The sequence below is a fragment of the Pseudochaenichthys georgianus genome, unplaced genomic scaffold, assembly GCF_902827115.2.
Source record: "Pseudochaenichthys georgianus unplaced genomic scaffold, fPseGeo1.2 scaffold_543_arrow_ctg1, whole genome shotgun sequence".
In the NCBI taxonomy this organism is placed as follows: Eukaryota; Metazoa; Chordata; class Actinopteri; order Perciformes; family Channichthyidae; genus Pseudochaenichthys; species Pseudochaenichthys georgianus.
Genome location: NW_027263104.1, coordinates 22,501 through 46,631, shown reverse-complemented (window position 1 = coordinate 46,631; position 24,131 = coordinate 22,501). Strand labels below are relative to the sequence as shown.

At 42.9% G+C, this 24,131-nt stretch overlaps 1 protein-coding gene across 1 annotated transcript in view; it reads right to left on the bottom strand.

Moving 5' to 3' along the window:
- The window catches only part of itga1 (integrin, alpha 1), a 113,042-nt gene extending 107,982 nt beyond the window's left edge, over positions 1–5,060 (bottom strand). The window contains 1 exon segment of the mRNA XM_034079067.2: positions 4,631–5,060. Coding sequence (XP_033934958.1) covers positions 4,631–5,060 — 430 coding nt within the window.
- Positions 5,061–24,131: the final 19,071 nt, after the last annotated feature.

Here is a 24,131-nt window from a genome sequence, read left to right as displayed (position 1 = left end):
TGGGCTTGTTTTCATCAGGTGGAAACAAACCTGACGTGCAATGAATGCTAACGTGTCTCTGTAACGGCTGGATGTTTATATAAGAAACTGTTTGCTAACAAGTTCACCATGTATGTCAATGTGGTATCTACCCCCCCCCTTCCCCAAGGTCGCATTAGATACACACTGCGACATATTTTATTGCTTATGAATCATTTGCAATCGGAAGTTATTCCGTCTTTGACTACGTGTCTTAAAATCAGTGTGTTAGACCCTTTATTTTGTGTTGAGTAAGCTGAGAGTCGTTATTACTTTTACAACCTATAAATGTTTGTGTCTCTTAAGACTCTCAGTGATCCTCCCAACGCGATCCTCCCTTTCCTCCTGCTGGACTTCTGCAGGAAGTATTTAACAATGGGACCCTCCGGAGGGCCTGAAGCCCAGCTGTAAGAAACTCTACACGCACACGCACACGCACACGCACGCACACACACACACACACACACACACACACACACACACACACACACACACACACACACACACACACACACACACACACACACACACACACATCTGCAGTCTGCACGGAGAAAGTAAAGCCTCCATTAACCAGAAGTAGACTCTCCATTGTTTGTATGTAAATAACAAAACAAGAGTTGATGGACGAGCGACTTTATTCAGAAGAGATTAGAGAGCAGGACCAGCTGAGTCTCTACTTTAAAGAGTCTCTCTCCTGCTGATGTTCAGGTGTATATCAGTATGTGTGTCTCTACTTTAAAGAGTCCTCCTCTCCTGCTGATGTTCAGCCAGGTGTATATCAGTATGTAGTGTCTCTACTTTAAAGAGTCCTCTCCTGCTGAGGTTCAGGGTATCAGTTGTAGGGCCTCTACTTAAATATCATCTCCTGCTGATGTTCAGGTTATATAGTAGTGTCTCTACTTTAAAGAGTCCTCTCCTGCTGATGTTCAGCCAGGTGTATATCAGTGTGTAGTGTCTCTACTTTTAAAGAGTCCTCTCCTGCTGATGTTCAGGTGTTTATCAGTATGTAGTGTCTCTACTTTAAAGAGTCCCTCTCCTGCTGATGTTCAGGTGTATATCAGTATGTAGGGTCCTCTACTTTAAGAGTCCTCTCCTGCTGATGTTCCAGGTGTATATCAGTATGTAGTGTCTCTACTTTAAAGAGTCCTCTCCTGCTGATGTTCAGGTGTATATCAGTATGTAGTGTCTCTACTTTAAAGAGTCCTCTCCTGCTGATGTCCAGGTGCATATCAGTATGTAGTGTCTCTACTTTAAAGAGTCCTCTCCTGCTGATGTCCAGGTGTATATCAGTATGTAGTGTCTCTACTTTAAAGAGTCCTCTCCTGCTGATGTCCAGGTGTATATCAGTATGTAGTGTCTCTACTTTAAAGAGTCCTCTCCTGCTGATATCCAGGTGTATATCAGTATGTAGTGTCTCTACTGGGACATGTCTCCATGCTTTCATGTTCAAAGATCTCTTTAAAAAGCATCTATTTTCACCCTGGACACTTTTGTTTGCATAAAATATGTTTACTTTGATAGTTTAAGTAACGTTTCCTCATTATAATACTTAATCAAAATCTTTCCACAGTTTTGTTGCGACTCTAAATGTTGTAAAAGATCGAAATACCTGCCACGCCAAAGTGTCCGTAGTGTTGAAAACCCCCCGTTTTGCTTCACAGTTAAACCGATGAAACCATTAATCCTGACCAGATGACTTGTGGCTGCGGTGAGAGGCCACCCGATGTTTACCCCCCTGAAAATAATTAGATTTGTGGTTGAAGAAGTCAAGTCACAGTGAACCTGATGAGGAGGCATGGAGACCTTCTGCTCCTCATCACCAGAAGGGTCAAACACACATGCATGATATTCCATCTGCAACATATATACCTGAAAACATTCGAGCCCCGGGGGTCCTGAGTTCATATTCACACCAGGACACATGTTGGAGCGAGGAAAAGTACATCTGTCAGTTTACCTCAGAGAAATAACACCAGAAGAAGTAGAAAGTACAGGTATTTGAGTTCAACGTGTAAGAAGTAGAAAGTACAGGTATTTGAGTTCAACATGTGAGAAGTAGAAAGTACAGGTATTTGAGTTCAACATGTAAGAAGTAGAAAGTACAGGTATTTGAGTTCAACATGTAAGAAGTAGAAAGTACAGGTATTTGAGTTCAACATGTAAGAAGTAGAAAGTACAGGTATTTGGGTTCAACATGTGAGAAGTAGAAAGTACAGGTATTTGAGTTCAACATGTGAGAAGTAGAAAGTACAGGTATTTGGGTTCAACATGTAAGAAGTAGAAAGTACAGGTATTTGTGTTCAACATGTAAGAAGTAGAAAGTACAGGTATTTGAGTTCAACATGTAAGAAGTAGAAAGTACAGTATTTGTGTTCAACATGTAAGAAGTAGAAAGTTCAGGTATTTGTGTTCAACATGTGAGAAGTAGAAAGTACAGGTATTTGGGTTCAACATGTAAGAAGTAGAAAGTACAGGTATTTGAGTTCAACATGTAAGAAGTAGAAAGTTACAGGTATTTGAGTTCAACATGTAAGAAGTAGAAAGTACAGGTATTTGAGTTCAACATGTAAGAAGTAGAAAGTACAGGTATTTGAGTTCAACATGTAAGAAGTAGAAAGTTCAGGTATTTGTGTTCAACATGTGAGAAGTAGAAAGTACAGGTATTTGTGTTCAACATGTGAGAAGTAGAAAGTACAGGTATTTGTGTTCAACATGTAAGAAGTAGAAAGTACAGGTATTTGAGTTCAACATGTAAGAAGTAGAAAGTACAGGTATTTGAGTTCAACATGTAAGAAGTAGAAAGTACAGGTATTTGAGTTCAACATGTAAGAAGTAGAAAGTACAGGTCTTTGTGTTCAACATGTAATAAGTAGAAAGTACAGGTATTTGAGTTCAACATGTAAGAAGTAGAAAGTACAGGTATTTGTGTTCAACATGTGAGAAGTAGAAAGTACAGGTATTTGAGTTCAACATGTGAGAAGTAGAAAGTACAGGTATTTGAGTTCAACATGTGAGAAGTAGAAAGTACAGGTATTTGTAGTTCAACATGTAAGAAGTAGAAAGTACAGGTATTTGAGTTCAACATGTGAGAAGTAGAAAGTACAGGTATTTGAGTTCAACATGTGAGAAGTAGAAAGTACAGGTATTTGTGTTCAACATGTGAGAAGTAGAAAGTACAGGTATTTGAGTTCAACATGTAAGAAGTAGAAAGTACAGGTATTTGGGTTCAACATGTAAGAAGTAGAAAGTACAGGTATTTGAGTTCAACATGTGAGAAGTAGAAAGTACAGGTATTTGGGTTCAACATGTAAGAAGTAGAAAGTACAGGTATTTGTGTTCAACATGTAAGAAGTAGAAAGTACAGGTATTTGAGTTCAACATGTAAGAAGTAGAAAGTACAGTATTTGTGTTCAACATGTAAGAAGTAGAAAGTTCAGGTATTTGTGTTCAACATGTGAGAAGTAGAAAGTACAGGTATTTGGGTTCAACATGTAAGAAGTAGAAAGTACAGGTATTTGGGTTCAACATGTAAGAAGTAGAAAGTACAGGTATTTGGGTTCAACATGTAAGAAGTAGAAAGTACAAGTATTTGGGTTCAACATGTAAGAAGTAGAAAGTACAGGTATTTGAGTTCAACATGTAAGAAGTAGAAAGTTCAGGTATTTGTGTTCAACATGTGAGAAGTAGAAAGTACAGGTATTTGTGTTCAACATGTAAGAAGTAGAAAGTACAGGTATTTGAGTTCAACATGTAAGAAGTAGAAAGTACAGGTATTTGAGTTCAACATGTAAGAAGTAGAAAGTACAGGTATTTGAGTTCAACATGTAAGAAGTAGAAAGTACAGGTCTTTGTGTTCAACATGTAATAAGTAGAAAGTACAGGTATTTGAGTTCAACATGTAAGAAGTAGAAAGTACAGGTATTTGTGTTCAACATGTGAGAAGTAGAAAGTACAGGTATTTGTGTTCAACATGTAAGAAGTAGAAAGTACAGGTATTTGAGTTCAACATGTGAGAAGTAGAAAGTACAGGTATTTGAGTTCAACATGTGAGAAGTAGAAAGTACAGGTATTTGTGTTCAACATGTGAGAAGTAGAAAGTACAGGTATTTGAGTTCAACATGTAAGAAGTAGAAAGTACAGGTATTTGTGTTCAACATGTAAGAAGTAGAAAGTACAGGTATTTGTGTTCAACATGTAAGAAGTCAAAGTAAAAAGTCGTCAGTAACGAAGTATTTGTACTCCACTACTTCCCACCTCTGGCTAAAGTTGTACATTCAATACTTTTTTCAGGTATTCTTTTAACCACATACATACACCCTCAAAAGTAAAACAAAGGATAGGACAGTTTTACATGTTTTTAAATGTTGTAATTGGCCAAGGTGCATTCAAATCAGGAGGGTTTCGAGTCTACTACGATATATATTATTTTAACTTAGCAAACTCTCATTTTTATCATCTCATGCCCTGCATATTCTTTCAATCAGACAGTAACATAATCTCCTGTTTAGTTACTCTGGCACATGGTATCAACCAATCAATCAATAGGATAGGCTGTAATAGGCCTAAGTCGCTCATAAATAAATGAGTAGATCACTGATTCTTTATTTACCATGGATGCTGGCAACAGTCACATCGTCCAAAGTGAAGGTGAGGTTTGACCCGTGGCGGTCGAGCCGGGATTTGAGACAGTTAACCGTCTTGGATGTGACAACGCTTTCTGGCAGATCATTCCACAAGTCAACCACACGCAGGCTGAACAAGTTGCGGCGGATAGCCAGTCTTGAGTACTGTTTCTTCAACTTGAGGCAGTGTCCACGAGTCCTGGTGTTATAATCCCGTTGTAGTGGGCATGATGTTTTGTAGATGTTGTGGAGATATTTGAAAACTTCGATCACATCTCCCCTCGCCCTTCTATAATACATGCTCGGGATCTTAAGACTTTGCAGTCGTTCTTGATATGGTAGGTCCTTTAGTTCTGGAACCAGCTTCGTTGCCCTTCTCTGTATTTTCTCGATGAGCTCAGCATCCTTTTTGTACATGGGGGACCAAGCGACATTCCCATACTCGAGGAGTGGCCGTACAAGAGAGATGTGGATCGTTGCTAGGATACCATTCGCTTTGTTACTTGCCCGACGGATATGGTCACTAAATGTCAGGGTATTATCAACATTCACACCAAGGTCCTTTTCATTCTGAGTCTCGGATAGGTTTATAGTGTTTGAATTATCACCCATATTATACTCATATTTTTTATTCAGAAAACCGAAGTGCATTACTTTGCACTTTGCTGCCAACACTCGGACCATCCTTGTATTTCTCTGAGATCTGACTGGAGTTTTTCTGCATCCTCTTTACACTTAATTTCCTTGAAGACTTTAGTATCATCTGCAAACATCTGGACCATGGAGCTCACATTATCGGGTAGGTCGTTGATATAGAGGACAAACAGTGCAGGACCCAGGACGCTACCTTGTGGAGTTCCACTGAGAACTGGGCACCATCCGGATGGTTTCCCGTTAACAAAGACTCTCTGTCGCCTGTTCTTGCGAAAGTCTGAGATCCAGGTGAGTATGTCTCCACGGATACCATACCCATAGAGCTTCTTCAGTAATCTTTTGTGAGGTACAGTATCAAATGCTTTCTGGAAATCCAAATAAATGGCATCGAGACTTCCTCTTTCGTCAAGGGTACGAGACCATATGTCAAGGCAGGCCAGGAGTTGGGTTGAAACACAGGTCATTGATCATCAGGAAGAATATACTGTATATACTTGTGCCTTTTGGTTTTCCCTTGTCTGTAATGTGTTATATTGTGTGCATGTAAATGGTCTGCTAAGGCTCAAATATACATAGTGCAGTAAAAAGTAGAATATTTGCCTCTGAAATACAGAAGTATAAAGCATCAAATGAGAGGTACACATATGTCAAAAAGTACAATACTTGAGTTAATGTGTTTGATTACTCTCCACCAATGTTTAAGGGCTTGTTTTGTCAATAGATATTACTCAATTTCACACGAGTCATGCTTTGAGACTGCAGAAAGATGACGAAAAAACATCACAAATATTTGTTCAAGAGAACTGACGTATCACTGGTGTGTGTGTGTGTGCGTGTGTGTGTGTGTGTGTGTGTGTGTGTGTGTGTGTGTGTGTGTGTGTGTGTGTGGACTAGCATTACTATACTTGTGGGGACCTACATCTGTTTACATAGTCACGTGTGGGGACTCGCCTCCCTTATGGGGACAAAATGGAGGTCCCCAGGGATCATTAATTTTATGGTGAAGACTTGGTTATGGTTAAGGTTAGGATAAGTCTCTAGGAAATGCATGTAAGTCAATGTAATGTCCCCTGAAGTGATGTAAACATGGTGTGTGTGTGTGTGTGTGTGTGTGTGTGTGTGTGTGTGTGTGTGTGTGTGTGTGTGTGTGTGTGTGTGTGTGTGTGTGTGTGTGTGTGTGTGTGTGTGTGTGTGTGTGTGTGGGGTGTGTGTGTGTGTGTGTGTGTGTGTGTGTGTGTGTGTGTGTGTGTGTGTGTGTGTGTGTGTGTGTGTGTGTGTGTGTGTGTGTGTGGTATATATCGGTGAGATGGCACAAGTAGATGTAATAAAAGTCAGGAACGTGCCTCGTACAATTCAAACAGAGACTATAGTGTTACACTGAAACCACGTGAGGGAACATACCATACACTCACAGGAACAACGAGGAAGGAAATTAAAAGGATAAATATTTGAGAAACATGTTTTCTCCACTCTCGGTCTTCTTTCTGGTTATTCCCCTTGAAACGCCTTGAGAAAGACCTGTAATGTATTTCCTTCCTTACTGCTCTTATATTTTGCATTGCATCCTGTTTACTCTGTTTCACAAGAACACACTTTTAGTGGTCTCCCAGCTGTGTGCGTCACTCTTTAGTGTCCCCTGGTCTCCCTGCTGTGTGCATCAGTTTTTAGTGTCCCCTGGTCTCCCAGCTGTGTGCATCACTCTTTAGTGTCCCCTGGTCTCCCAGCTGTGTGCGTCACTCTTTAGTGTCCCCTGGTCTCCCAGCTGTGTGCGTCACTTTTTAGTGTCCCCAGGTCTCCCAGCTGTGTGCGTCACTTTTTAGTGTCTCCTGGTCTTCCTGCTGTGTGCGTCACTTTTTAGTGTCCCCTGGTCTCCCTGCTGTGTGCATCAGTTTTTAGTGTCCCCTGGTCTCCCAGCTGTGTGCATCACTTTTTAGTGTCCCCTGGTCTCCCTGCTGTGTGCATCAGTTTTTAGTGTCCCCTGGTCTCCCAGCTGTGTGCATCACTCTTTAGTGTCCCCTGGTCTCCCAGCTGTGTGCGTCACTCTTTAGTGTCCCCTGGTCTCCCAGCTGTGTGCGTCACTCTTTAGTGTCCCCTTGTCTCCCAGCTGTGTGCGTCACTTTTTAGTGTCCCTGGTCTCCCAGCTGTGTGCGTCACTTTTTAGTGTCCCCTGGTCTCCCAGCTGTGTGCGTCACTTTTTAGTGTCCCCTGGTCTCCCAGCTGTGTGCGTCACTTTTTAGTGTCCCCTGGTCTCCCTGCTGTGTGCGTCACTTTCTAGTGTCCCCTGGTCTCCCAGCTGTGTGCATCACTTTTTAGTGTCCCCTGGTCTGACAGCTGTGTGCGTCACTTTTTAGTGTCCCCTTGTCTCCCAGCTGTGTGCGTCACTTTTTAGTGTCCCCTGGTCTCCCAGCTGTGTGCATCACTCTTTAGTGTCCCCTGTTCTCCCTGCTGTGTGCATCACTCTTTAGTGTCCCCTGGTCTCCCAGCTGTGTGCGTCACTTTTTAGTGTCCCCTGGTCTCCAAGCTGTGTGTGTCACTTTTTAGTGTCCCCTGGTCTCCAGCTGTGTGCATCACTCTTTAGTGTCCCCTGGTCTCCCAGCTGTGTGCGTCACTCTTTAGTGTCCCCTGTTCTCCCTGCTGTGCGCGTCACTCTTTAGTGTCCCCTGGTCTCCAAGCTGTGTGTGTCACTTTTTAGTGTCCCCTGGTCTCCCAGCTGTGTGCGTCACTCTTTAGTGTCCCCTGGTCTCCCAGCTGTGTGCGTCACTCTTTAGTGTCCCCTGTTCTCCCTGCTGTGTGCGTAACTTTTCAGTGTCCCCTGGTCTCCCAGCTGTGTGCATCACTCTTTAGTGTCCCCTGGTCTCCCAGCTGTGTGCGTCACTTTTTAGTGTCCCCTGGTCTCCAAGCTGTGTGTGTCACTTTTTAGTGTCCCCTGGTCTCCAGCTGTGTGCGTCACTCTTTAGTGTCCCCTGGTCTCCCAGCTGTGTGCGTCACTTTTTAGTGTCCCCTGGTCTCCAAGCTGTGTGTGTCACTTTTTAGTGTCCCCTGGTCTCCCAGCTGTGTGCGTCACTCTTTAGTGTCCCCTGGTCTCCCAGCTGTGTGCGTCACTCTTTAATGTCCCCTGGTCTCCCGTTGTGTTTTGAGCTTCTTGCAGCGTTTGGTTTCTGCAGCTTTTAGTAAACTGCGCATGTCTCCTCGAGTTGCTGAATGTTCTCTAAATGCTGCATGTGTTGTCAAGTTGCTGAAGATGTTTCTTCATGTGTTTTTTTGGGTACATTTGTGTTTTTATATTTGCATTATTTCCAGCAGTGCAGCACATTTCTCCAAATGGAAATTATTTGGGATGTTGTAGCCCGTCAGCCAACGTACAATGGGGACCCTGAAGATGAAGCAGCTTCAGTGCTTTATGTCACGTGTCAAAATATCCTCTATGAAAAGCAGTATTAAGAATTTCTGCTGTGGCGTTTATGCAACTAATCGCTTGATAATTGTATTAGTATACTGACTGCTTTGTGTGACTTCTATAACATCCATCGAGCTTTGTCTTGTTTTGTAATCCGTCACAAGCGGGTATGGTGGTGGGTGGACATCAGTGACTTCAGTGGAGCCACTGTCGCTGCTTAAAAGGTCATTGAATAAATGCGGGGTTGTTCATTCAAAATGCAAAAAGCTGCGCCATGCAAACATGTCTTTATGGCAACAATATGAACGTGACTTCAGGAATACATCGCGCATGACCCCCCCCCCCCCCCTAAATGAAGTCTCCTAACATGCCGTCATGTCAGATGTCACGCCGAGTAATTACTGAAATCCCAGCAGAATACGATCTCCTCCAATCACAGCGTCTGGGTGAACATGCGGAGAATGCAATGCCACATGCTGGAAACAACTATGCGCGCGCGTGTGTGTGCGTCCGTGCGTGCGTGCGTGCGTCCGCGGGGACAAAGAGAACAAGTCGTTAGAGCAGCTCATTCATCAGCTGCAGATTCTCACAGCCTCAGAGGTTACAGGCTGTAACTTTCTGAGGGGAAAATGGATGTGCAGTCTGCAGGGAGGGTCTGCAGCCCGCTCTTAATTCTTTTAATTCCTCTAAACTTCCGGTGTTCTGACACGAGAGTTTAACAGCAGTCACATTCCTGTCATTGTGCTCAGAACGACGCGAAACCCAGAGACATAATGACCTTTGCATTTTGATCTGACTGCAACAACAATGCTGCTCAGTGTTGTCGGAGGACAGGGAGGCTCAGTGCTGCTGGACGGGAATGCTTTTTTATTACAAGGCAATGATTTAATACAACTATATTTTATTTATATAAACCCATTTATAGAACAAGCTAGTCTAAAGGGGCTTTACTGTTTGTGCAGATCAGAATAAATACAAAAACGACCGTGAAAAATAGTAAAATTAAATTAAATATACTGTAATATAATATCCAGGATAATGTTCAGACAAGCCTGAGACAAATTGAATGACAACATGTCAATTTGAATGTTAACACAAATGAAATAAAGTATAATAAAATAAAAGCGAGGGACGGGCTCGACCCAGTTCCAGCTCCAACATGCTACAGCAGATGTTCAGTGTTAAGCCTGGCTCCGGCGATCACAGGAGGATTGTGATTGGCCGGTGTTGAGGAGGGCAGAGGTGTGTCTGTGCTCTTTAACCCGAACTCTGACGCAGTGTTGACAGAGTCAGGGGTCGAGGCCCTCTGCAGAGAGAAGAGGTGCAGGAGACACGGAAGACTCGTCTAATAGCTGTCCTCGTGTGTCACATTGTTGTTATTCCACGTCCAGGGGGGGGGGGGGGCTAGCTTTGAAGATAGCGTGCTAATAACTCCTCACATGCTCCCATGAAGTGTCTTTAGAAGAAGATGGTTGATCTGCTTTGAGTTCCTATTTGATCCTTTTGTGAGCCGGAGAGGACTCTTTAAAGTAGAGACACTACATACTGATATACACCTGAACATCAGCAGGAGAGGACTCTTTAAAGTAGAGACACTACATACTGATATACACCTGAACATCAGCAGGAGAGGACTCTTTAAAGTAGATACACTACACACTGATATACACCTGAACATCAGCAGGAGAGGACTCTTTAAAGTAGATACACTACACACTGATATACACCTGAACATCAGCAGGAGAGGACTCTTTAAAGTAGAGACACTACATACTGATATACACCTGAACATCAGCAGGAGAGGACTCTTTAAAGTAGAGACACTACATACTGATATACACCTGAACATCAGCAGGAGAGGACTCTTTAAAGTAGAGACACTACATACTGATATACACCTGAACATCAGCAGGAGAGGACTCTTTAAAGTAGAGACACTACATACTGATATACACCTGAACATCAGCAGGAGAGGACTCTTTAAAGTAGAGACACTACATACTGATATACACCTGAACATCAGCAGGAGAGGACTCTTTAAAGTAGAGACACTACATACTGATATACACCTGAACATCAGCAGGAGAGGACTCTTTAAAGTAGAGACACTACATACTGATATACACCTGAACATCAGCAGGAGAGGACTCTTTAAAGTAGAGACACTACATACTGATATACACCTGAACATCAGCAGGAGAGGACTCTTTAAAGTAGAGACACTACATACTGATATACACCTGAACATCAGCAGGAGAGGACTCTTTAAAGTAGAGACACTACATACTGATATACACCTGAACATCAGCAGGAGAGGACTCTTTAAAGTAGAGATACTACATACTGATATACACCTGAACATCAGCAGGAGAGGACTCTTTAAAGTAGAGATACTACATACTGATATACACCTGAACATCAGCAGGAGAGGACTCTTTAAAGTAGAGACACTACATACTGTAATGGTCTGAGAAGACATCTAATACACAGGAAATAAACCACAATCCACATTTGACGTTGGTTTTATCTCTTTTTTATTGGCATTTCCTGTTCGTTGGCGGCCGCTCAAACATTTGTTATATAGTCACAGCATTAGTGTGAAGAAATATATGAAAGAAAGCATCCTTAAGAAGTACGAGTTAGATCAACGGCGGTGTTTCCATTCACTCTGCATGTTCTGGTTAATGTTAGAGTTCAAACTAAGTAAAATGCTGTTCTCATCAAAGAGGAATGGATCTGCTTTCTTTCACATTCAGCTGACAGGCTTTTTTTCTGTCCGATCCCCAGAGGTATTGCTAAGTCACGATAGCAAGCAGACAGAGGGAAGTAGTGGAGTACAAATACTTTGTTGCTGTACTTAAGTACATTTTTCTGGTATCAGTACTTTACTCCACTACTTATTTTCCTGACAACTTTTTACTTTGACTTCTTACATGTTGAACACAAATACCTGAACTTTCTACTTCTTACATGTTGAACACAAATACCTGAACTTTCTACTTCTTACATGTTGAACACAAATACCTGTACTTTCTACTTCTCACATGTTGAACTCAAATACCTGTACTTTCTACTTCTTACATGTTGAACTCAAATACCTGTACTTTCTACTTCTTACATGTTGAACACAAATACCTGTACTTTCTACTTCTTACATGTTGAACCCAAATACCTGTACTTTCTACTTCTTACATGTTGAACACAAATACCTGTACTTTCTACTTCTCACATGTTGAACCCAAATACCTGTACTTTCTACTTCTCACATGTTGAACCCAAATACCTGTACTTTCTACTTCATACATGTTGAACACAAATACCTGTACTTTCTACTTCTTACATGTTGAACCCAAATACCTGTACTTTCTACTTCTTACATGTTGAACCCAAATACCTGTACTTTCTACTTCTCTCATGTTGAACACAAATACCTGTACTTTCTACTTCTCTCATGTTGAACTCAAATACCTGTACTTTCTACTTCTTACATGTTGAACTCAAATACCTGTACTTTCTACTTCTCTCATTTCCCAAACAGCTGGTTCCTTTAGTCTGAATGTGTGTTGGTGCGTGATCATTATTCTTTAGAGTCACTGCGTGCCTATTGGTTGGAACACGATCCGTGTATCCATCACTTCCTGGTCTTCTCTAAAGAAGAGGGACCAATGGAAACGTTGTCATGTTGCCGTTGTTCAGCATGGAAACATTCATTAGCTAACAATGACATTATTGTTCTATTAATATAAAGGGAGGTCAGGTACTCTTTAAAGCAGCTGCTAGTTATGGGTACTTTTTACTGAAGCACACTTCAAAGCCTCTTTACTTTGACTTGAGTAAAGAAGTTTAGTCAGTACTTCTACTTTCACCAGGGTATTTTTAAACATGAGTATCTGTACTTCTACTTGAGGAAAGGATGTGTGAACTTTTGCCATCTGCAAGTCGAGCCAACTTAGCTCCAGTGTAAAAAGAAAACACTGTTATCTTTCACATTGTGTTGCAGTATAAGTATCTTGGATTTATTTGACAATTCTCTTTCTTTTAAACCACACATTGTGGAACTCTTGAAAAGATTAAGAAACAAGTCCTGTTTTTCCTATGAGACCAGAGACTCGTGTCTGCAACCTTTCTGTCTGTGCTGGATTATGGACATGTGGTTTATATGAATGCTCTTTCTGCCTTCACTCGCTGGACACCGTCTACCACGGCGCACTGAGATTCACCACAAACCTTGACTGCAATCTATACACTCGAGTTGGATGGTCTTCCCTGACCGTGCGTAGACTGAAACATTGGCACATCCTTATATCAGGCTATTCTTGATGCTCTTCCCCCTTATCTAAGAAAATGCACTGGATCTTATCGGCTTCGCTCCGAGAACTTGTTCCTTTTAACTGAACCAAAGGTCCGTACTGAACTGGGGGAAAGGGCGTTCAGTTACGCTGCCCCTCAAGCTTGGAACCTGCTTCAAACTGAGCTGAAACTCAGAGGTGGTTTCATTAAACACACTCAAAGCAACTTTAAATCTAGCTTTTATCCAAAGCGACTTACAATAAGTGCGTTCGACCAACAAAATACAAACTTGAAGAAAACAGAATCATAAAGTACATCAGGTTTCATAGAGCAAAAACATTTCAAGTGCTACTCAACTGGCTTTAGATAAGCCAGCCCTTTATTAGTATATAAGTGCTTTGTTAGTAATTCTATCGCTCGAGGTGGAGTCGAAAGAGATGAGTTTTCAGTCTGCGCCGGAAGGTGTGTAAGCTTTCTGCTGTCCTGATGTCAATGGGAGCTCATTCCACCATTTTGGAGCCAGGATAGCAAACCCACGTGTTTCTGCTGATGGGAACTTGGGTCCCCCTCGCAGCGAGGGTGCAGCGAGTCGATTAGCTGATGCAGAGCGGAGTGCACGTGCTGGGGTGCACGGTTTAACCATGTCCTGGATGTAGGAAGGCCCAGATCCATTCGCAGCATGGTACGCAAGTACCAGTGTCTTGAAGTGGATTCTAGCAGTTACCGGAAGCCAGTGGAGGGAGCGGAGGAGCGGCGTGGTGTGGGAACATTTAGGAAGGTTGAAGACCAGGCGAGCCGCTGCATTCTGGATGAGCTGCAGGTCGGATGGCACATGCAGGTAGACCAGTCAGGAGGGAGTTGCAGTAGTCTAGGCGTGAGGTGACGAGAGCCTGGACCAGAACCTGCGTGGCTTTCTGGGTCAGCTGGGGACGCATCCTCCTGATGTTGAAAAGCGTGTATCTGCAGCAGCGGGTTGTAGCAGCGATGTTTGCAGTGAAGGACAGGTTGTTATCTAGGGTCACACCCAGAGTCCTTGCAGTCTGAGTCGGGGAAACAACAGAGGGGCCGATGTTGATAGTCAGGTCAAGAGTGGGACAATCTTTTCCCGGAAGGAAAAGCAGTTAAGTCTTGTCAAGGTTGAGCTTGAGGTGATGAGCAGACATCCACTGAGAGATGTCAGCTAGACAAGCAGAGATGCGTGCGACGACCTGGGTCTCTGAGCGGGGAAAGCACAGGATTAATTGGGTGTCGTCAGCGTAGCAGTGGTATGAAAAACCATGCGGGCTAATGACAGATCCGAGCGAGTGTACAAGGAGAAGAGGAGGGGACCAAGAACAGAGCCCTGAGGGACCCCTGTAGTTAATTGACAAGGGTCGGACTCGGACCCTCTCCAGGTTACCCTGTAGGTGCGGTCTTTGAGGTATGAGGTGAGGAGGGAAAGTGCAGAGCCTGAAACTCCAAGTTCTTGGAGAGTGCGAAGGAGGATCTGATGGTTCACCGTGTCGAATGCAGCAGACAGGTCCAACAGGATGAGGACAGAGGAGAGGGAGGCTGCTTTAGCCGTGTGCAGTTCCTCAGTGACAGCAAGGAGGGCAGTTTCTGTGGAGTGACCTGCCTTGAAACCAGACTGGTGCGGATCCAGAAGGTTGTTCTGATGGAGATAACAGGAGAGTTGTTTAAAGACAGCAGAAACACTTTTTGTTATATTCCATGGAATGCTCTTAACATCCCGATAGCAATGAATACATTAAAAAAAATATCACCTGTGGAAGCCGCGGCGCTGTAAAAAGCATGACCAATCATCTGAGCCAGCTAAAGTAACTGGATGGCCTACCTGCCTGTCAGCCTTACATCTGGGCACACACTTATCTCGTGCCCTCATTGGTCATATGCGCGTTCGTGTGTGTTGGAGGAGGGGCTCTGTGAGGAAGTGGCAGATTTTCTCCGGTTGTGTATTTTCAAAGTGTAGCGCACTCGAGCTGGTTTCTGCAAAATGACCAACCCCACCTTTAACTGACCTTGAAGCAGCCGTTGTGTCTGTAAATGCTTTGGCTAAACTTGGTGTATGACTGTGTTGCGATTGTGTGTTTTTTAATTGTCTGACTGTAAAACTGTCTGTATCTGTGCTGTTACCATTCTTGGGCCAGGACTCTCTTGAAAAAGAGATTTTTTATCTCAATGAGACGTATCCTGGTTAAATAAAAATAAGTCATAACTGTTTGTTGTAGATTAAAAATCAGAAGTCAGACTGCATGTTCAGAGCCAACATGTCCTTATATAGCAACGAGCTACTCTTCGTCCTCACATGAAAACAGCTGTTCACTCTCAACGTCAACAGAGAGGAGACTTCTGCTTTTCTACGACTCTAACTACAAATCTTTCTATTTAGTTTCGGTTAAAATGTCTTTGGTATTTTCAGATTAAGTCAACATTGTTCTTACAGTAGATGTCCTAAACTCCGGGTAATTAAGGCAAGGCAAGTTTACTTAACTTCCTAGATATAGTGCAACAGAAACCCTTTATAAAATTACATTTAGGTACATTTAACATTAAAAAGCCAACAACTACAAAATAAAAGAAGCTAAATAAAACAGGTAGAAAATACAACAATACAAGGGATAGTGAAGTGTACACAATGAAAAGGCAGCGATGAAATGCTCTTCTCAATGTTTAGTTTTGACTTTGACTCGGACTTACATGAACGTTTTATTGATTATATTATATTTTAATATTTGAGTTCATCCAGTCGAGCAAAGATATCACCTTGTTTCAATTGTCAAATTCAAAACATTTATTCTCAGACTTCGTTCTCCTGACCCCTGTTGTTTTTAATTTGGATTTGTTTATCTAAATTATCCTATAGAGTCCTGATATAAAAAAGTCACAGTATTTAGTCACAGTTTTAGTCAAACAAATGACCGCTACAGTAGATCAATAACAGGTCACATGGTGGGCCAACAAACAGCATTAATTGAGTGTGATGAAGCTCAGCGCAAGTTCAACCAGGAAGACCGTCTTTTCTCATTCATTTACTGGGTGTTTCTCAATGTCGAGGATACTTGCTTGGTAGCACATGTTTTTCCGAGTCACTTCCTTCAGAAGCTAGGCAAGAATCCTTCCTGGCATTCGGAAAACGAAGAGTGGAAGAGGCGAGCAAGTGTGCAGGTGTGCGTCATATGAGAGGCCCCGCCTTACATTGGTCCGTGCGCAAAGCATTGTGGGGATTTTAAGACCGCGGAGTCTACACATGTGCAGCCTCGAAATGTCTCGCTATGAAGTACGCCGGGCTCGGTAGAATTCCAAGTATGCTGGACATTGGAACAGTCCTTCGGCGGCACTCGATGACGTAGCATCCTTGAAATAGTGGCTCTGGAGCAGCCTTCCTCGACACCCACTGGGTGTTTCTCAATCACGAGGATGCTTGCTTGGTAGCCCATGTCTTCCGAGTCACTTCTTTCAGAAGCTAGGTAGACCCTCCAAAAATCCTTGATTATGCGATCAAACATGCGGGGTTTTATGTGATTTTATGCGGTGAAATTGCGGGAAGTTGCAAAATATGCGGAAAAAATAAATATTGGGCTGTCTTATTTATTTATTCTCTCTCACACACAACCTGCCACTAACGTTAAACCCCTTTACTATTCAATTAAACACATTCAATGTTTATTTATTGTAAAAGCAATTGGGCTATTTTAATCACACTCTCTCTCTCTCACACACACACACACTTCTCCGCCTCATTCTGTTTTCATTTACTCGTTCGTTATCTGACCAGCTTCAATCTTGTAGGCTACTCACTTCGTTTCTTGTAGCCCTCGAAAGGGTTTTGGAGGTCGATGCCTCGGTGAACGTGAGTTGTTTGGCTTTCTTGTCCGCAGCAGCAGAAAGCATGTTCGAATGTTTGAATGAATCAAAGTGGGTCGTCACCGTGGATGTTCTCTTATGCCCCAACACAGTTGCACGGGGTGCAGAATAGTTTCCCCCCAGACATCGGGGAACTGCTTTGCCCGGTCTTTAGCAGAAACGTTCGTCGGTAAATGAGATGGATTAGATGTTTTCATCTTGGTGAAGAGAAACTCTCGTGTGAGCTCCACACGTTCACTCTACGGTGTTGTTTACCTTCTGTGATGCGCGAGCTGATGACGTCGCGTCATCATCATCATCATCACTTCACGTCAAGATGAGTTAACTTTTTTTTTCAACTTTGTGTGGAAAAATGCGGGGATTATGCGGCCTTTTGAAAAATATGCGGCTTTTTAAAAATCTGCGCCATTTTGCTGATTATGCGGAAAATTCTGCGATCGCAGAATCGCGTTTTTCTGGAGGGTCTAGCTAGGCAAGGATCCTTCCTGGCATTCGGAAAACGAAGAGTGGAACAGGCGAGCAAGTGTGCAAGTGTGCGTCATATGAGAGGCCCCGCCTTACATTTTCCGCCACAGATTTGGGGAAATTGGTCCGTGCGCAAAGCATTGTGGGGATTTTAAGGACGCAAAGTCTTCCCATGTGCAGCCTCAACATTTCCCCCAAACCAAGAACGCGGCCTCGGTGGAATTCCAAGTATGCTGGACATTGGAACGGTCCTGCTGCGCCACTTGATGACGAAGCATCCTTGAAATATTGGCTTGGAAGCCAGTTTCCTCGAGATTGAGAAACGGCCACTATGTCCATTTTACTACTGTCTCTCTCCTCTCAATAAGTGATCGGGGGCGTCACTCCGCAGCTTAACCAATCACTTCGTTCTATTCTCACAAGCCTATCACAGCGCTCCGCTAACCCTTTAAAATCTGCTCTCCCCCCTCTGACAGCTGTCATTTCAGGTGACTCGACGCCACCCTCCTCCTGTCCCTCTGAATCCAGGGTCAAGCTAAGCTCCTCCCCTTCAGACCGACCCCAACTATCCATTCACCACCACCAGGGTCTAGACCCCGGGGGGATTCATCGGATCGGCTCTCCCCTCCCGAATAATACTCCTGCACAACGGGGCCTAATCGCCAAAACTCCATGACATTCATTTGTGTATTCCTGGCAGTAAATATGTGTTCTTACATCAAAACCGTCTCTCCTGATTTAAAGAAGGTTATTTAAAGGTTATCACAAAACTCAGTTCACTTGTCGTGTAAAGCCTGTGAAAACGACTGTTTGTTCTGCGGCTCTCGAGGGGCTTTGTAAAGTCTGAGAAAACAACGGCAGGTTCTTATCAGGGTTATCTCAACTTCAGCTTTAGTACCAAGTCATAGCACAGAAACCTGAACAACGCACTCAAGCTTTCATCAGACAGGAAAGGTCTTACAAAAATCATTGTTGGTGGTTTTTGAAGGAAATACAGTCAGGATTTCTCGCCTTCTGCTGCTTACACTTTCTGATGCTTTGTTAGGGTTCATCTTAGCAACGAGATTAACCCTTCAAGCAGGTGGGAAGTAGAGGAGTACAAATGTGTTACTGTACTTAAATACATGTTTCTGGTATCAGTACTTTACTCCACTACTTATTTTTCTGACGGCTTTTTACTTTGACTTCTTATTTGAACACAAATACCTGTACTTTCTACTTCTCACATGTTGAACTCAAATACCTGTACTTTCTACTTCTCTCATGTTGAACTCAAATACCTGTACTTTCTACTTCTCACATGTTGAACTCAAATATCTGTACTTTCTACTTCTCACATGTTGAACCCAAATACCTGAACTTTCTACTTCTTACATGTTGAACTCAAATACCTGTACTTTCTACTTCTCACATGTTGAACTCAAATACCTGTACTTTCTACTTCTCACATGTTGAACTCAAATACCTGTACTTTCTACTTCTCACATGTTGAACTCAAATACCTGTACTTTCTACTTCTCACATGTTGAACCCAAATACCTGAACTTTCTACTTCTTACATGTTGAACTCAAATACCTGTACTTTCTACTTCTTACATGTTGAACTCAAATACCTGTACTTTCTACTTCTCACATGTTGAACTCAAATACCTGTACTTTCTACTTCTCACATGTTGAACCCAAATACCTGTACTTTCTACTTCTCACATGTTGAACTCAAATACCTGTACTTTCTACTTCTCACATGTTGAACTCAAATACCTGTACTTTCTACTTCTCACATGTTGAACTCAAATACCTGTACTTACTACTTCTTACATGTTGAACTCAAATACCTGTACTTTCTACTTCTCACATGTTGAACCCAAATACCTGTACTTTCTACTTCTCTCATGTTGAACTCAAATACCTGTACTTTCTACTTCTCACATGTTGAACTCAAATACCTGTACTTTCTACTTCTCACATGTTGAACCCAAATGTGCTCAAAGAGGCTAACATGCACCATAAAGCAAACTGCATACTAAGGCTGAGTCCTTACTGCGAGGACTGGGTTTTAATTTAAAATAAATTTTTCATTTTGTATCTGACCACTTGACAAATATCAGTCCAATGTTCCCTCTCTTTTAGCTCCATGTTGGTCTCCACCAGCTGCTGAGACACATCTCTTCGGCTAGCGGTTGTTTATTCTGGCCGAAAATGTTCCAATATTTGTCCTTTTTGAGCTTTCTTTTAGTCTCCTCCCACTCCTGAAGGAAATATCTGTCTTGATAGCTGCTAAATGCTCCGAAATGTTTACAAAGTAGTCGGTAACTGTTGATTTTCGTAGATGCTAACCATTGAGCTAAAAGAGGCTAAAATGCTAATGCTACTACTAAGTCCAGTTTATAGTAAGAACCCCGACTTTATGGAAGCAAATCGCCCCTTTACGCTTTAGTTAATGCCAACGTACATGTGTTCAGCGCAGGCATTGAAAGAGAGTCCCATGCAATAACAGAATACCATACATAGGCAATGTTTACTGCGCGCTGCCATCCTTTCTCATCCTCTTGTATACATTACAGATTCCTCAGTAAACAGCTTTCACTGCAGGGGGGGGGGGGGGGGGGGGGGGTCGACCACTCGGCTGCACGATGACCGAATGATTGACTCTGTCTGCAAATAGACGTCGTCTGTCAGACTGTATGAAGCGGGCGGATTTCCTTCACTTAGAGGGCTTTACTGAGCCGGCGATGCTCCGTTTCTCTGCATTACCATCGTGCCCGAGCAGGAAAGCTGCCATGATTGAACGCGAGCAGTTCAAGAAAGTATTTGTGAAATTAAATAAAGATGCACTTGATTAATTAGAGACCCTGAGAGCCTTGTAATGCTCTCTTGCTGCCGGCACGTATAGGGACAGTTAAAGGGGGAAAACACATTAGCATAGACTTGCAAGCAGGCACCCTCCGCAAGACGAGGCCCCACGCAGTCTGCATGATCGGCCTGGAGGGAGGGACGGCCCTGCTCGTATGACTGATAGATTAATATGGGTGAAAAGGAAGAAGAGGAAGCTGTGCAGAGGTCAGGAAACACATGAGTAACATTTCTACAGAGAGGAGAGAAGTACTCAGACCTTGTTCTTGAGTGAAAGTAGAAGTACTCAGACCTTGTTCTTGAGTGAAAGTAGAAGTACTCAGATCTTGTACTTGAGTAAAAGTAGAAGTACTCAGATCTTGTACTTGAGTAAAAGTAGAAGTACTCAGATCTTGTTCTTGAGTAAAAGTAGAAGTACTCAGATCTTGTACTTGAGTAAAAGTAGAAGTACTCAGATCTTGTACTTGAGTAAAAGTAGAAGTACTCAGATCTTGTACTTGAGTAAAAGTAGAAGTACTCAGATCTTGTACTTGAGTAAAAGTAGAAGTACTCAGATCTTGTACTTGAGTAAAAGTAGAAGTACTCAGATCTTGTTCTTGAGTAAAAGTAGAAGTACTCAGATCTTGTACTTGAGTAAAAGTAGAAGTACTCAGATCTTGTACTTGAGTAAAAGTAGAAGTACTCAGATCTTGTACTTGAGTAAAAGTAGAAGTACTCAGATCTTGTACTTGAGTAAAAGTAGAAGTACTCTGATCTTGTACTTGAGTAAGTACTCTGATCTTGTACTTGAGTAAAAGTAGAAGTACTCAGATCTTGTTCTTGAGTAAAAGTAGAAGTACTCAGATCTTGTACTTGAGTAAAAGTAGAAGTACTCAGATCTTGTGCTTGAGTAAAAGTAGAAGTACTCAGATCTTGTACTTGAGTAAAAGTAGAAGTACTCAGATCTTGTACTTGAGTAAAAGTAGAAGTACTCAGATCTTGTTCTTGAGTAAAAGTAGAAGTACTCAGATCTTGTACTTGAGTAAAAGTAGAAGTACCAGAGTGTAGGAATACTCTGTCACAGTAAAAGTCCTGCATTCAAAATGTTCCTCAAGTGAAAGTAGAAAAGTATTCTCATCTAAATATAGTGAAAGACAGTAAAAGTAGTCGTTGTGCAGATTGGTCCATTTCAGAATAATATATATGATATGTTTTATAATGATTGATCATGAAAGTGTTCTCAAAGCTGGTGAAGGTGCAGCTAGTCTGTACTTTGTTACTTTGCACCACTGCATTTCTGCACTCTATAGATTGTTCTGAGGAGAAACATAAGAGTGTGTCGAGGTGTGTGAGAGGATGAGGAAGGGTCTGTAGGAAATGCATGGAAACTAATCTTCCTGCGTCTCCGTCAGTTATCTGCAGGGCTGAAGACAGGAAGGACTCCTGGAAGCGGTCTCCTTCTCAGGGGGCTCCGGAGCCTTTGTGTGCATTGAGATAGTTGTGTAATGAGGAAGCCTACGACAGGATATACTGTGTGTGTAGCATTCATCTCATTCTGCATGCTAGCCCATGAAATGATCTTCATGTTTGTAGTCCTTTGTGTACGTGACATTCATAATATTTACACGCAGAAATGGAGAAGGATAGCCGTGCTGCTGCTGATGCAGTTGAGTGAGGATTGTCTCACGTTGCATGTAACCAAAGAAAATTGCAAGGTAACGAGGTTTAAAACTAGAAGGCTGCCTCTATAAGTCAGACAAGATGCTTGGTTCTGCCCCTGTGAATTGGATCCGCTCCAAACTTTAATCAGTTCTACCTTGGCCTTGGTTTCATACAAATCGGGAGGTTATTTTCCCCGTGATCCTGCTGATTAAAGGACCTTTTCCGAGGCTGAAAAGTCCAACGTGAAGAAGGAAAACTAAAAGTACAAGACGTTAGGAGTGAGTATGCTCAAGGACATTTCTGTAATTGTCTTCTCCAGGTGTTTTCTAGCATGTTGCAGCAGATGTTAACACTAGTGGAGGTGATTCAATCGAGTCTGAAAGGGAGTTTCATCGCAGTCGACTGGACATACGGAAAGTAAACATGTACGCATGAATTAATTGCCGCGTAAAGATCAACTAATCCTGAAAGACTAGGATAGACATTTGCTCAGCTGCTTATAGGTCACTTTCCTGGTGTAAAGAACTCACTAATTCAGTCCCTGATGACTTATAGGGACTTGGCTTGGCAACTGGAAGGTCACCGGTTCAAGTCCCGGAAAGACCAAGTGCTACCGAGGAGTCCCTGAGCAAGGCACCGTTCCCCACACTGCTCCCCGGGCGGCGTACATAATGGCAGCCCACTGCTCCCAACACTAGGATGGGTCAAATGCAGAGAAACCGTTTCGTTACATGGCGGTATTTACTTGCGGCACCGAGGTGGGCCGGTCGGATAATAATAATAATAATGCATTACATTTTTATTAGAGCGCTTTTACAGGTGCTCCAAGCGCTTTACAAGTACACATTACACATATTAGAGTCATTACTGCGGACATTACCCAAGGAAACAACGGCCTGACGCGTGGCGGCCGAGGCGGGATTCGAACTGGAGTTCACCAACGCCCTTGATCTGATGACCAACGCTCTAACCCCCCCCCCCCTGTTGACAATTTACTAGCGGTAGTCACTTGCGGTACCGAAGCGAGAGTCCCGGGCTGATGTGTAGACCCAGGCCGCCCCTGCCCTGTACTACGTAAGGACTATATGTTGAATCTTCTTCTTATAGCGGCTGAAAAGTCAATTTGAAGAAGGGGAACAGATGGTGGACACGAATACGAGATATATAAGTAGTGAGTGTGCTCAAAAAGATATCTGAAAAAATGGTTTCTTGTTTGGTAAATGATCGCTAGGGTGTTGCAGCGGTGGATGCTAGGTGATGAAATCATGTCTGAGAGAAAGTCTACACACTGAAAAGAAACCATGTATGCATTCATTCATTACCAGGTTAAGAGCAACGAGCAGGGCGTTCAGAGAGCGCCATGGCTGCCTCCATAAGTCAAAGAGATGCATGTATCTGCCCCTTCGATTTGGATCTGCTCCAGAGTGTAATCAGTTCTACCTTGGTCCATGCTACCAGGTTTCATGAGAACCAGGGCAAACGTTCCCCGTGATCGTGCTGATGAGGAGACAAATTAACCTGACGAGTCAAAGGAGAGCAAAAAGCAGACGATAACACGAGACATTAAGACAGTGAGTTCGCTCAAGTAAATCTCTTGCAGTTGCAACATGTTTCATGAGGAACCGGCACGTACACTTCCCCTGACCAGGGGCGCCGTAAGGGGTGAAACGTTAGGACGATTCTAAGGGCCCGTGACTGACAGGGGCCCACACTATTTTAGAACATTAAGAAAAAAAATGTAAGTAACCAATGTGATATCTTTTCATGGGGCCCAAATCCCTGGCGGCGCCCCTGATCCGGATCCTGCTGTAAATGACAAATTAATATTCGGGAAAGTCCTATTGTCTTCTCGTCCCCCCTTACTTTGGTATTCGCGGTCAAATCTGACCGGTCCTGTTTTAACTACTATTACATGAACACATAAACCATGAATCATCACCACATATCATTTAACACCCTTTCAAACTGTACATGTTGTGTGAGAGTACTGGTACACATGAAGAACTGCAGTAAATATACAGAGAACAGACACTGAACATGTACTGTGTGTGCCAGGTGTGATCCGTGTGGGGGAGGGGCACATAAGAGCGGGAAATGTATCAAATTGTTCTGTGTGTGTGTCAGTTGTGATTCACATCGGGGGATGGGCATATAAGGGACACACACACATCTAGAGAGTGTGTGTGTGTGTGTGTGTGTGTGTGTGTGTGTGTGTGTGTGTGTGTGTGTGTGTGTGTGTGTGTGTGTGTGTGTGTGTGTGTGTGTGTGTGTGGTGTGTGTGTGTGTGTGTGTGTGTGTGTGTGTGTGTGTGTGTGTGTGTGTGT